The sequence below is a fragment of the Parambassis ranga genome, chromosome 17 (genome assembly GCF_900634625.1).
Source record: "Parambassis ranga chromosome 17, fParRan2.1, whole genome shotgun sequence".
NCBI classification, from domain to species: domain Eukaryota; kingdom Metazoa; phylum Chordata; class Actinopteri; family Ambassidae; genus Parambassis; species Parambassis ranga.
The window spans coordinates 9,988,927-10,002,145 of NC_041037.1; the positions used below are offsets into that span (position 1 = coordinate 9,988,927).

General features: G+C 41.8%; 1 protein-coding gene across 1 annotated transcript; it reads right to left on the bottom strand.

Annotated features, from left to right (window-relative positions):
• Positions 1–86: 86 nt before the first annotated feature.
• On the bottom strand, positions 87–11,744 carry vwa5b2 (von Willebrand factor A domain containing 5B2). Its single transcript, XM_028428106.1, has 23 exons — positions 11,629–11,744; positions 11,134–11,326; positions 9,805–9,981; positions 9,210–9,425; positions 8,109–8,334; positions 7,880–8,037; positions 7,663–7,794; positions 7,460–7,584; positions 7,190–7,366; positions 7,001–7,111; positions 6,277–6,479; positions 5,396–5,510; positions 4,885–5,070; positions 4,600–4,816; positions 4,185–4,519; positions 3,822–4,062; positions 3,277–3,621; positions 3,043–3,180; positions 2,569–2,697; positions 2,446–2,496; positions 2,116–2,230; positions 1,765–1,888; positions 87–1,516 (listed from the first exon to the last, which is right to left on the bottom strand). Exons 3-23 carry the CDS (start codon positions 9,941–9,943, stop codon positions 755–757), a joined length of 4,245 nt encoding a protein of 1,414 aa, XP_028283907.1. The 5' UTR covers positions 9,944–9,981; positions 11,134–11,326; positions 11,629–11,744; the 3' UTR covers positions 87–754.
• Positions 11,745–13,219: the final 1,475 nt, after the last annotated feature.

The following is a 13,219-nucleotide window of genomic DNA, read 5'->3' on the forward strand; positions in this document are numbered from 1 at the left end:
TTCAGACTGAAAATTGTTTAATGTTGAACTTGGATACTACTTAAAGGGATAGTTTACCCAAAAATATATTCATACTTGCAGTGCTATCTATCCATGCTGAATGTCATGGCTTAAGAGAAGAGACGCTTTAATGTTTTCATTCAGTCATGCTGTCAAAAGTGCAACCCTAGACGCTGCATGCTGCCTTGTGCACAGTAATACCAGTAAGGAAATAGTTCCTGCATTGAATTACTCACAGGAAGGTTTCTGGATTTGCTTGAGTAATAAAATTTCTAAACCTCTGTAATTTATACCAAAAATATCTAGATTGATTAGTAGCAGTGTAAGCAACGCAGAAAACACATTGAATTTGGGGTGAACTGTCCCTTTACCTAATGCTTCATGTGCACATTACAACAGCTGTTTATAGTCCCGTCTTTATGTTTACTTTAAAAGAGTCATTAGTTCATTTAATTCTTCATTAAGTCATCATTCTCATAATCAAATCACCCCCATTTGACACTGAGGCTTAGTAATTCATTGGTTATAAGCTCAAAGCAAGACTACAAAAAGCCCATTTAGATGGTAAAGGCATTCTTGTGATTGCATAAAGCATCTTAAATATAAAAGGCAACTTGGTCTGTCATTTAAAATTAGAATGAGCTTGGCACTGGATTATGTTATCAGTTAATGAAATACTGGATTTACTTTTAAAGGTGTACAGCCACTATCATTGATAACTAGTAAGTATACTAATTAGTAAGTCTGGCTCCTCTCACATATTGTTGGGGTTGTAACACAGCATGTTAAGTTTGATGTTCTCGTCCCAGTGGCGGAGAAGCAGGAACAGCTGTCTGGCTGCTCCCTTAAGCCCTGCCAGGTCCACTCCCTCCGGCAGTTCTTGACAACGCAGCCAGAGGTCTGCTTTTGCTGCCACAAGTTCCCACTCCATAAAGAAGCCGGCACACTGGTGCTCCAGCCAAGCTAGAGCCACAGCTGTGGCCCAACTTGAGCCCTCCAGGTCCTCTTGAGCCAACTGGCTGCTCCCATGGTGGTCAGCTGGCTCTGCTGAGGAGCCTTCACATACATCTGTCTCTGATCCACGACCGCTGTCTGCCTGACCGTGGCTCTGGCTCTGAGAAAGACCAACACATAACTCCAAGGAGCCTTCTTCAGAGCTGGGAAGGTCAGGGGGTGAGGTGACAGGGTCTCGGTCGGACAGGTGTCTCCGACGAAGCCTTGATTCCAAAATTAGGGGAGTGTCATCTGGGGTGTGGTGGAAAGGAGGAGCAGCTGGTTTGGCAAGAGAGCAGGAAGAAGGAGAAAAGGTTACATGGTGAATAGTAGGAGCACTGGGAGGCTTGGCAGCAGTGGATAAAGATGGAGCACTGGGAGACGTGCAGCGGAAGGCTGGGCTGAGACTGCGGCGGTGGAGGCTGTATGGTGATGCTCGTTTAAGGCGGTCCAGGGGAATCTGAACACAGTCAGAGTACATGTCTGTCAGGAGAAAAGCTCCTGATGCCAGCTGCAGGCGAACCTGAGGAGGCAACATGGGCATGAGTTTCATTAGGTAGACAAACATATTACATCTAATATATTGCTCTGCATATCCTTTGGCATTGGTACATTTGCACCAAGTTGTTGGTACAGAGTGTGTTCCAATCATTTTTGAGATTTCTACTCTGGCTGTATGTTTTCAGTTACTTCATGCAGCAGAATAATTCTTGAACTAAACAGGTGCCTGGCTTTACTATGTGACTATATGACTGTGTTGGAACAGCTTACCAGGGGCAGGTAGTCTGGAGCTTCACTCTCTGGTTGTTTCTCAGTCTCTGCAGATAAACAGTGGGACTTAAGAGGAACCTGCTTTCCTGATGAAAAAGAGGACCTAAGTCTTCCAAGTGGAAACCTGAAATACATAAAACGGGTCTTTTTTTCCTTTTACTACATAGTCATATTTGTAATTTAAAGTAGTTTAAAGTACAATGAGTAGAGAAAAATCCAAGTTACTGGGAGGACAAAAAGGTCTAGGACAGGTCCAAAATTTTTGGGTAACCATCATTTTTGCTGAATTTATGTTTCAGATCTATTATGCATTAAGGGACCACTTTCATAATATAAATATTCAAATCTTACCTGGCACCAAAGAAACTCTCCATTGATTTGCTTTCAATAGATCGCTGCGAACGAGTGCTTGATACAGTGCCTGTTACTGCAGGTGTTGTAGAGCAGTAGATATTGCCCATTAGGTCTGAGACATCAGAGAGAAGAAGACATGAATTTATCAGTGATAAAGTGATGTTTTCTGTGTTTAAAGGACCGGCTCATTGGTTTTCCTTTGTTTTTGTCTGTGTCAAGTCAAGGGAGACACATTCTCCTCTTTGTCCTTCCATACAGACTGACCAGAGTTTTGACAAGCTTTTTGCTTGTAGTCGTATCACTGTTTTCCCTAAATGAAATACTTACTAGAGTCCCAGGATGTAATGCTACAGGGTGATGTGGGAGTGTCATCTCTGTCTGAGAGATACAAAAGTTGTTGTTGACTTAAAAGTCTTGACAGCAAAAATGGGTGTCATTCAGTCAGTCTACCTGTAGAGTTCCAGGTGTCTTCAGCCTCCTCACTGTCTCTGCTAGTACGTCGTCTGCCCAGACCAACAGAGTAGGACCTCTGCCTTCGACTGCTTGACTGAGAAGTCTGTCTGTCCCTAAGATGCATCCCTGCATACACACAGATATGGAGCACAGATATTTAGATTGCAACTTAGTCCTCACTTACATGATGTTTAAGAAATAGTTTGGAGCAGACTCCACTGACAATAAAGTAAATTAACCTCAGGGCAGGGCATCTACCACTGTGTGCCTTTTGTATTTTAATATAGCACCAATATACACTAAAGTCACTCAATAACATGATGAATAAAACAGGTTAAATTGCTGTTTTTGTCAGTGGCACTTTGAGAAGAGCTCAGATCAATACATTTTATTCAGCCCCCTTCAGAAAAGCTGTAAGAAGAAGCCTTCCAGAGTATACTTGATTGTGTGCTATCAGAGTTTATAGTACACCTGTGTTGTGGATGTCCTTGCTGTCCTGCAAGCCTTTGTTGGGGTTGCCATCAGTGGTAGTGAAGGCTGTGTACATGCAGATGATGTTACAGTGCTTACTGGTCTGGATAGCCTTCATGCGGTGTCGCTTAGATGAACCTAATAAAACCAAAATAAAAAACAAAAGAACAGGAAGAGATAGGCAGTATGTACTAGCACAGAAAATATGTATCCATCGGTAATAAAAATCCTCACCATGGCCACTGTCAGTCTCCTTCTCTGCCATTTTCTCAAAGTCCCTTATAACAGAGCGAGCAGTCAGCTGGTGAATGATCTCTTCCCATGGTTTCTCTCCTCTAACTTCTCCCCCCCCTCCTCCTTCATATTCTTCATCCTCTTCTACATCCTGGTCCTCTGGGGTCCAGAGGTGTCCCAGGTTCACAGTGACCTCCCAGGACACAGGCCTGCCACTCAAGAGGCCATGAATAACAGAGCGGCAATGACCTGGGGGAGGATCGTCAGGTGGGACAGCACTGAAGAGATACTCTGGGTCTGTGAAGCTGTCCCAATCCAAGGGGGAGGCAGGTAACAGGAGTCCATCTGAGGGCAAAAGTAGGGAAAACATGTTTTCGCTTATGAAGTTTCTCAGCCATCCAGATCATTTTCATTGAAGAGGTTGAAGCGAGGCAACTGGACTTGTAGAGTTTTCTTGAAGACGCTTCGCTCCCAGCAGCTTCTTTTTAGTTATAACCTCTATGAGTCCAGTTGCCTCACTTCAACCTCTTTGTAAACTAGCTTACTGGAGTCTGTGAGGCTTCTGTAGGACAGTGTCCCTCCTGATGAGGGCTTTGTCTCCCCGTCACTTTCATCCAGCCTTCCTCCTCCTAGTGTTTGGTCAAAGGAAACCCTCTCCAGAGCCCTTCTCAGGCGATGCATCTCAAGTTCGCCCTGTGGGGACGAGAAACTTCGTGCTGCCATGGTTGAACAGGCTAGTGCTTTTTGTCTCCTGCGAGACTCCTCACCTCTTTCCAGTTCCCCACTCTATTTGTGTGAAAACAAAGATTGGGAGAGTTATTTTTATTTTTCTATGTTATTCTCAGCAACAACAGTCTGTCAACATATTCAAAAATGGACCAAAAGTCAGACAAGTGAGAAAAGTTTACTTTTTTGGTCCCGTTGTCAGAGGTCTCAGCTGAAAGGTTTTGCTGCCACGCGGAGTCTGCCCAACGAGACAATGATGATCTCTGCTCTAGAGGCGGCATCTTCTCAAGGCCTTGTGGTAGAGACCCTGTGTCTAGCACTGGGCCAGAGGAGTGAGAGTCAGGCAGGAAAGCCCTGCCTGCAGAGTCAGAGTTTGAGGCATGTATGTGTGAATGGGATTGAGTTTGTAGACTTCGTTCACTACTGAGAGAGCAGCGAGTAAGAACATACTGCTCCTGAATGTAGGAGCTCTCCTGGATCCTCCTTCTCACATCACTAGACCAGTCCATCTCCACACCTGGAATAGATATAAGTCAGCCGTTAACCACTGATGAAAAGATCCCAGTTAGAAATGTGTTTCATTGATGGATGACTGACCTGGACTGATACCAGGGTCTGTGTCCTTTGCACAGGAGAACTCAGAGGAGATTTCTCTTGAAATTTCCCTCAATGCCTCCTCCAAGTCAGTGCCATCTGCACAAGTCACCACTGGCATTAGCTCAGAGGCAGGAGGAGACGAAAGCTCATCATTTGATTGGCCAAAAACTGAACCAGTGGAGCCACGATGTAAACCTTTATAGCCATGACCCTGAGACTGCAAAGCAAATTAGAGAGTTAAATGCAGATACATACAGCCAAAATCTGTAGCAATTTACACTATACCTCTATCTTTTTTGCTTTAAAATTTGTCATGTCATAAAGAGTACAATATCCAATGAGGCGATTCCCAGGGTAGAGAGGAGGGATTTCACTGGGTGAAAGAAGAGCCTCCATGTTTTCTGGTAGATACCAGTCGATGCGGACATCAGTCAGCACAGGTTCAAAGGCCTTTTTCAGAGACTTGATTAACTGCAGGAGAGTTGTGGGATAAATTGGTCACAATATCTTCTAAATGAAGTCTTATTTATTTATAGACATGATTGGGGACAAGTGGTTAGATGCTTTTCTAAACGAAAAACAGTTAAATACCAAAGAATAAAGGTCTGATTGACAATATATTATTTGTAAATAATAATTTATGAGATGAAAAGTAGAAGGATAAAATGACAAAACGAATCTTGAAAACTGTGATTGAGAAAAAAAATACTTTTCTATTGTGTTTTCTATTTATCCATTTATTTGTCCTGCTATTCATATCAACTCCAATAGGTGGCAGTGCTGCATCAATGCTAACCTTTGGCTGGAGTCTCTCCTCATCATCCAAGAACTCTGTGGTCCCCCCTGTCAGTCTGGCAACGCCCTGCAAGAGTCTCCTGCAGGCTCGAGGACCAAGGCCCAGGCCGAAGCATCTGCAGAGGTCATACAGTATAATAATGTTACATTTTTATTAGACTTACAGAGGACTGTTATAATGTATGCTGTTTCCCTGCTGCCTGCATTGGGACATGTGGAGTCGTCAGACAGACAGAACTGTTATTTAGGCGCTCAGAGGGATCACAAGCCATTTGGCTAATTGAGAGCTTGAAAAGAGCAAGGGGACAGAATAATTGAAAAGGCTGAGATCTTTTGTGCTAAAAACAGCGGTCTGCTCTGATTGGCTTGTTACTGTTAGCACTGCACGAGTAGGAGAAAAGCAAAATGATAAACATTGAAAGAAATGAAAAACCTTTTCAGCTGCAAACTGTGGTAGTGAGGAAAATTAACATATACTCAACCTGTACAAGAATAAAGACATAACACAGAACCACATAGTTTGCAAAGGGGCAGCCAAAATACAGTAAAGAGAGTCGCTCCAGCAGGAGAATACAAATGAGGCATAAATGGAGTTATTCAGTGGCGATGAAGGGCCGGGGGAAAACCAGAGGGGCGTGACTCCTATTGCAGAGAAGAGCACTTAACAGGATTACTGGGCGGGGCTGAAAAATACTTCAACCCTTCCTTGTCTTTTTCCCACAGTGCTTTGCTCTTAGTTCTTCAATATCACTGTTTTACCACCACATATATACCCCCTGCACTCTGTTCCTGCCTGCTTCCTTGTCACCCACACTGATTTAATGTCCTTTCTGATGCAGGCCATATGATGCATTGTAATGTCCATTATCTACCCTCTGTTACCTGCCAGCGCACGTGTTTCTGCGCACCATCTCCAGCACCTTTGCCACGTTGGTGATGGATCCATCTGTAATGATGAAGACCTGCCTCGGATGTGAGCGCTGCATGGGCTGCTGGTACAGCCAAGAGAGCGCCCCCAGCAGATTGGTGCCCCGCATGTCAGCTCTCATCCTCTGGATGTACTCATAAGCCTGCATTAGAGTTACCTAGATGGATAGTTAATTAAAGTAATGATGCAATCAGATCTAGAGTAAATGAGTGAGCAGCAAACAACACCTGTTCAAACATCATCTATGTTATTATGGTACATTTACTGTTTGATATCAGATGCTCCAATTAGCCTGTAAGGGCAGCAAAGAATTCACACAAAGAAGTCACACAAACATGTCTGTCAGAACAGATGATGGAAGAACATCTAAGTGAAAATGCATGAAAGGCCACCATCTGGTGAAGAGGATGTACAAAGATTGGTTGCCCTTGCAGACCCTGGCTAGAATAAAACCTGATACCCTGCTACTAAGGCAACCCAAGAAGCTGACCTATCGCCTGATTAGACAAAATAGAACAGATAGTTCTGCATGGTTGAGTAACATCTGCATTCAGGAAACATGATCCAAATGTCCCCAACTATCCTTTCATATGCATGAGAAATAACAGGTGAAAACAGAAAAATAAGGCAGATTCAGGTAATTCTCCATTTAAACAAGGGTCAGTGCACCAGACTAACATCAGTGCATAGCCTGCTGGAGGTGAACAGGGGCTTGATGGTGGTACCAAAGCCCACAATGTTGAGCATTGTGCAAGAAGGTAGACTCTTCAAGGCCACCACCATAGCTTCCTGTTGAAAAAGGAAAGGGCAAGAATGATAAGGACAGAGCAATGTTTATGCCTAAACTCAAAAATGTTCCTGCTGAACCTTCACACGTTGGATATTTGTGCCACTCATGCTCCCACTGCGATCAATAAGGAACAGCAGCTCTCTGGTTCCTTTATGCAGCTCCAGAGGTTCACGAAGCAAGTCAGGACAGAAGTTGAGCATCAAGACTGGGCTACTCATAATGTCCTTGTGGTATCGCTTCCTCACAAATTCCAGCTGGAACAACAAAATATAAGTTTTGTACCTTTGTGCAGTTTTAGAATAACGATGTATACAGGAATCGGAGTGGCATTGTGAGTATTTACAAACCTTTCTCTCAGGATCTGAATCTTTGCGGGTGCAGCGAATGAAATCACGACGGGAAGAGATTTGCTGCTCATACTGGTTGAAAGTGAGTCTGCCTCTCTCTAAGATGACCAACGGGCTGTGAGGTTCTGTGGATGTATTTAAGAATAATGTCATTTCTTCAAAAGAAACAATTGCATGTTTTAGGGATATTTTTCACTGCTTACCACTAAGGTGCAAAATGATTTCTATGTGTCTGTCATATGGATGCTCCTGTGCCAAGGTAATGTAGGTGGAAGAGGCACTTTGGGCACTGGGATCTGCATCTGCCCTCAGAGCGTGAGTGGGGCTCTCCAGTCCTTTTAAAAAAACATTTTATGTTTTTACAATATTGCCCAAAAAACATTTAAATCAATTAGATCAATCTAAGAAGTCTGGTGGTACCAGCCAGCAGGCAGGCCCCTCTGACTAGCAGCTGGAAGTTGAGTTCATAAGGTGCCAGGTTGGCAGGAGGACTAGTGAAGATGGCGTGAGCACACTGCTGCTCAGAGTCCAAGATACGCTCTTGTTTTCCTGAGGTGGCACCAAAACAGCTGGTTGCTCTAGAGAGGAGAACAAGGTGCATATTACAGTGGTAGGGAAACTCCCACAGTATTTGTAGTAGCATTAATACCTAGTTTCATCCGACTTCACCCCATTTTCACTCTTGCTTGGAGTCATCTGGCCGGTGACAACTGGAGTCAACAGTGTGGGGTAGACAATACGGATAGCTCCATTTTCTAATGTGGGGAGTTCCACTGTGGTACTAATGATAATTGACACTATATCCATGGGGCCGATGACACCGGTGCCCACAATAAAAGTGGTTCTTTCTAGGTCTTCATCCAGGATGAAATGTCCTTAAGGAAAAATGCAGCAGTTATTTAAATCATAAAATAGCAAAAGAAAATGTTAAACATTTTTGTAGCTGTCCAAGATACAGTATATAAAAAAATACATAAAAAAATATATTTTAAAAAATAAAAAGATACATTTATGTGAATGCGTGTTTTTTTTTTTTTTTTTTAATGTCTATATAGTCTGATATGATTTAAGCAAATTCCCCCTGGGAATAATAAAGTATTTTTTAATCTGATTCTGATGTTTGCAATCTGATGTCTGATTACTTAGACATAGTCTGGTTACTTAGAAAAGACCACATACATGTTTTTTAAGGATTTTAAATCCAGCACTACCAAACTATTAATGCCTATATTAAAGAAATCACTCCATATTTACGATGCCACCATTTTCAATAAAATACTGTGCACTGAGTGAATGCAATTTTAACATTAGGCAGGATGCCAGCGCTTATTGCCTCGATCATCTGTCCTTTATATCAGCTAAAGCAGAACATTCTGACTGTCATTGAATTTATATTCATGATCCACAGACCACATCATTACAGAGCAACAATGCAAGGTAGTTGACATGATTTGTTGTTCTGTTACTGCAATGTAAAAAGTTTTTACTACAAGCTAATTATTAGTTGCTACTGTGCATGCAACTTTTAATTTTAATACAATTATTGGCATTTTATAAGCTTGTCACTTCTCTTCAGGCCTGCACCTCAACTCTACACAGAAGAGAGAGCTTGTGCTTAATGTCTGCACACAAAATCCATAAGTGACTTAGGTTGATTTCTGAGTAGTAGCTGTTGAACTAAAAACACAACCAATTTGATTAACATTCTAAATTCTTAATTGTACTGCATTCTTCCATCCTCCCTGCCTACCGTTGGTGCATTGCATGTCTAAGTTGGAGCTCCCACAGCAGCCCCACTCACGCCTATTTCTACAGTGTCCATCAAGACCAGATCCAGGGCAGCAGTCCAAACAGCAGTCCTTCAGCTTCCCTCTGCTTTGGATCTGGACTCCGACAAGCCGGCCAGCAATCATAGCTTCAAAGCCCACAACAACCTCCTTCTCCCCGAGTGGGTACACAAACACCCCTAGATAAAGGATTACGGAAATGTAAGCCAAACATCCCACATGTAATTAGGGATATAAAATAAGAATTTTGTTTTGGTAGAAGTACAATAGATATATGAAATATATCTGCTATTAAAAAATGTATCCTATCAATATTTGTCTTTGCCAAAGCACAACACTGTATTTCATCCCCTTGGTAAATGTTTACCTGTGATCCTCAATATGCAACACCTACAGCTGGAGCACAGCTTTACTATGGACTTTAATTACTGTATTTAATTGGCCTTAAAGCTGTTTATTGTTAGTTTTTTCCAATATAAGAATAATATAACAATGATTGGATGACACATGCACTGAAATCCAGTCAAACATTAGGAGTGATTTCATCTCCCTGCTTACCTTCCACAGACTCTATGTCAGCATTGGCATAGGTCAGCTGTGCATTGATGCCCATTGAGCAGCCGTTGGCACAAGACCTGATGCAGGAAGCTTTGAGTAGCAGTGGTTCCCACGTAGAACAGTTTCTCAGGCCCACCATCTTTTTTAGAAGCAACAAGCCTCTGCTCTGCTGTCTGCCTGAAAACACAGGTATACAGGGCAGTGAACTGGACAGGAAGAGGAATATGTGAGTGTGCATTTAAATTCTCTCATTTTCTATTCAGTTTGTAATCTTTCTACATCAGACCTGTTTTGGGCGCATAGATTAAAATCATCTCAAATTATGGACTTCACATTTTTATGTATATATGTAGACGAGATATTTAGTTATATGTGCACATCACGTAATCAAGCTATCTTCTCTCTTTAGGCTCTTAGCAACCAGCTGTGATAGTTTGAGTATAACAGGCCTGGTCAATCATTAATGCTGCAGGTCAGCACTTATTATGTTATGCATCACACTTACCATCTGCAATCAGTGGCCAACCTGTGTGCAAATAAACATGTCTTACTTAATGGCGCTCCTAACTGCAAGAGGAACAAGCCACCAATGTACCTGAAAGTTTCCATTTATGCAACCAAAGTAATAATTCTTCATGACTAACTCCTGAATACCTTTAAGAGCAGCAGGTGCTGAGACCAGATCACTTAGTGGATGCTAGATTGCACAAAAGTGTGTTTGAGTATTCACACATGCGTTCATCAGTGTGTACCTGTCTGTGTGTGTTTGCTGTGATCCAGGTAATGGCCTTTTCGCATCTACCTTTCTAACAAGATCAACAGCCTCCATCTGGCTACTGTGCTTTCAGGTCATAACAAGCAAATAAATGCCTGGTTTGCCAAAGTAGGGCAAATTGATGCCATCATTACACACACAAAACAAAAGTGCAACACAGGCTGCTCACACTCAGACCCCTCGTAAAACTGAGAAATAATCCTGACAGATTATTAGCTTTATTAGTGAGAAGTGAATTGTATTTTGAATCTATGGTTTAATTTCACTCACATGTAGAACATAGAATAAATTATGATGTTAACACACACATATGCAAAGTTCTACCTGAAAGATGCAGATATTTTTTTATTCTAACACCTGGTTATACAATTTAATTTATAGTAAAGTATTGAAATTAAATACAATTCTGGATTTGATCTGTGAGGTTTAATTACTTGTTTGCAGCAGCAGAGCTGAGCCAAGAGTTACTGTAGCTCTGGGCAACACTGCAGTCCGCTTATGTCAGTTACAAGCTCCCCAGATAACAAGCAGAACAATCGTCCAGGAACACTTACCTTACTGTACTGTTCAGTGCGGTGTCTGATAATCCAGTCTCTGCATCACTCCACCACCACATCTGCTCGTGGGTTTCCCAGCGATACGTTAGGAGTTTTCCTGGTAACAGATCCTGCTTTCTCCTCCCTATCTCTCTCTCTCTCTCTCTCTCTCTCTCTCTCCCTGTTTCTGTCCACAAATCCACCAGTTGCCCTATAAAGAAAGTCAATTCACAAAGCAGAGTCATGCATCAGGATACATGACTTAACAAACAGAGAACAAAGCCATGTCTGGTTGCACAACAGATTATTTGACCAGTTCATGTATAACACATTATGAGACATCCATCAATAATCTGTAGAAATACAATCTCATATCAGCATCAGGCAGTTGGTGTGTACAAATGAAACATCCCTTTTTCCACATCATATCAAGTCTCATAGCTGTGATCAATCACCTCCACACAGCTCTGCACAAACATACATTTCCTGTTATTTGAAATGTCATCCGCTTACCTGCTCTGACCTGAGCCACAAAGCTGATCAGAAAATATGATGATTGTGAACCTGCTGTTAAGCCACAACGGTAAGGGAGGCAGAGTCTGCTTTTCATCCAGACAATTGGCTGTGATGGTAGCAGCACCATAATTCATGGCTAATGGCTTGGCTGTAGAGGGGGGGGGGGTGATGTGTTCTGCCTCTCCCAACAGGTCAGTCAGACAGCAGAGGCAGGCGTGGGTAGGTGAGACCAAAGACGCAGCAGCTTTTTGTCCTCTTGTCTTCCTTTTAATGGGTCCAAAACTACAAAGTAAAAAAGTAAAACTGAAAGAAAATAATGATAACACCTGAGCTGCAAACAACATAATGAGATATCAGGTTTGAACTATTAGGCCACTTTCTACTTTATTAAAAATAAAAACTGATACCTCATTGTATCATTTCTAGTCTTTATTATTAATCACAAATAATGTCAGGGTTTTTTTTGTGGATTTAAATCTGCATCACATGAAAATATTCGACTTTCAACACAGATCATAAGGTTTATTTGCTTTATATATCTGTGATATTTGGCAGTTCTAGATGCTGCAGGTGTCTCTGTGTGTGTTTCTGTATATTTATGAGACAGAAAGATGAATATGGGCCATTGAAGGTCGGTGTACTTCTGCTGGGAGGCACTCTGCTGTTTGTTTTGATGTTTGTGTTCTCATATGACAAGTCTTTCCACTGCATGGGCAACATATTCTGTTCTCTGAATTAATGTACGTAGTCATTTCTTTCCTCCTGTGTGTGTTTGTGAGAGGGAGAGAGAGGTTAGTCAGTCTTTCCAATCTGTGTTCAATCCTGCCACCATGTGGTCTTTTCAATTTTTAATCTGCTGCTGTATAGCCTCACAAGTATCTCTTTAATTATTTTAATGCAAATAAGTAACATTTATAACAGCACTTTTTAGTAAATAAAAGTTACACTGAATCTGTATTGGCAATATTTAAATGAGATCAATTTGATAACACAGTTTACCTATGCCTTTTCAGGACCTATCACCCTCCCTCACCATCTTACAGTCACTCATATGTTTAATATTTCACTGCCATGTACCTTAACCATGTGCTTAAAGGTCTTAGAGCCAACAGGTCTGTCAACAAAAATGGCCCTCCACTTCTGTATAGATCCTGTATGTGGAGTCCTTACACCTTCAATTTCTCTAAACTTATATAATAAGCATTTTCATATCAAACTAAATGTTTAAATTTGCTTCTGTCCCTACCATATAGGAGATAATATTAAAGTAGAAAATCTCTTTTTGCCAAAAGTATTTTAAAATATATTAGCTGCTATCAGCCAGACAGTCAGTAGCGGGAGCTATTGCTATGTAGACAGACTCCCCCTATTGTCACCCTATAACAGTCCTCCTACCTGAGGCTACATGTGGAGGCCTGGTCACATCCATCCACTGGTTCAGCTCATTCTTCAGCTTTGCCAATTGTTGTTGGTAGTAATCTGTTTTCATGTCTAGAAAGAGACAGCGGATAAGGATAAAACGCTACTAAAATAAAAACAGTAAATGTACATTGTGGTAACAGCTTATTACGTTCACGTGTGCCTTCAT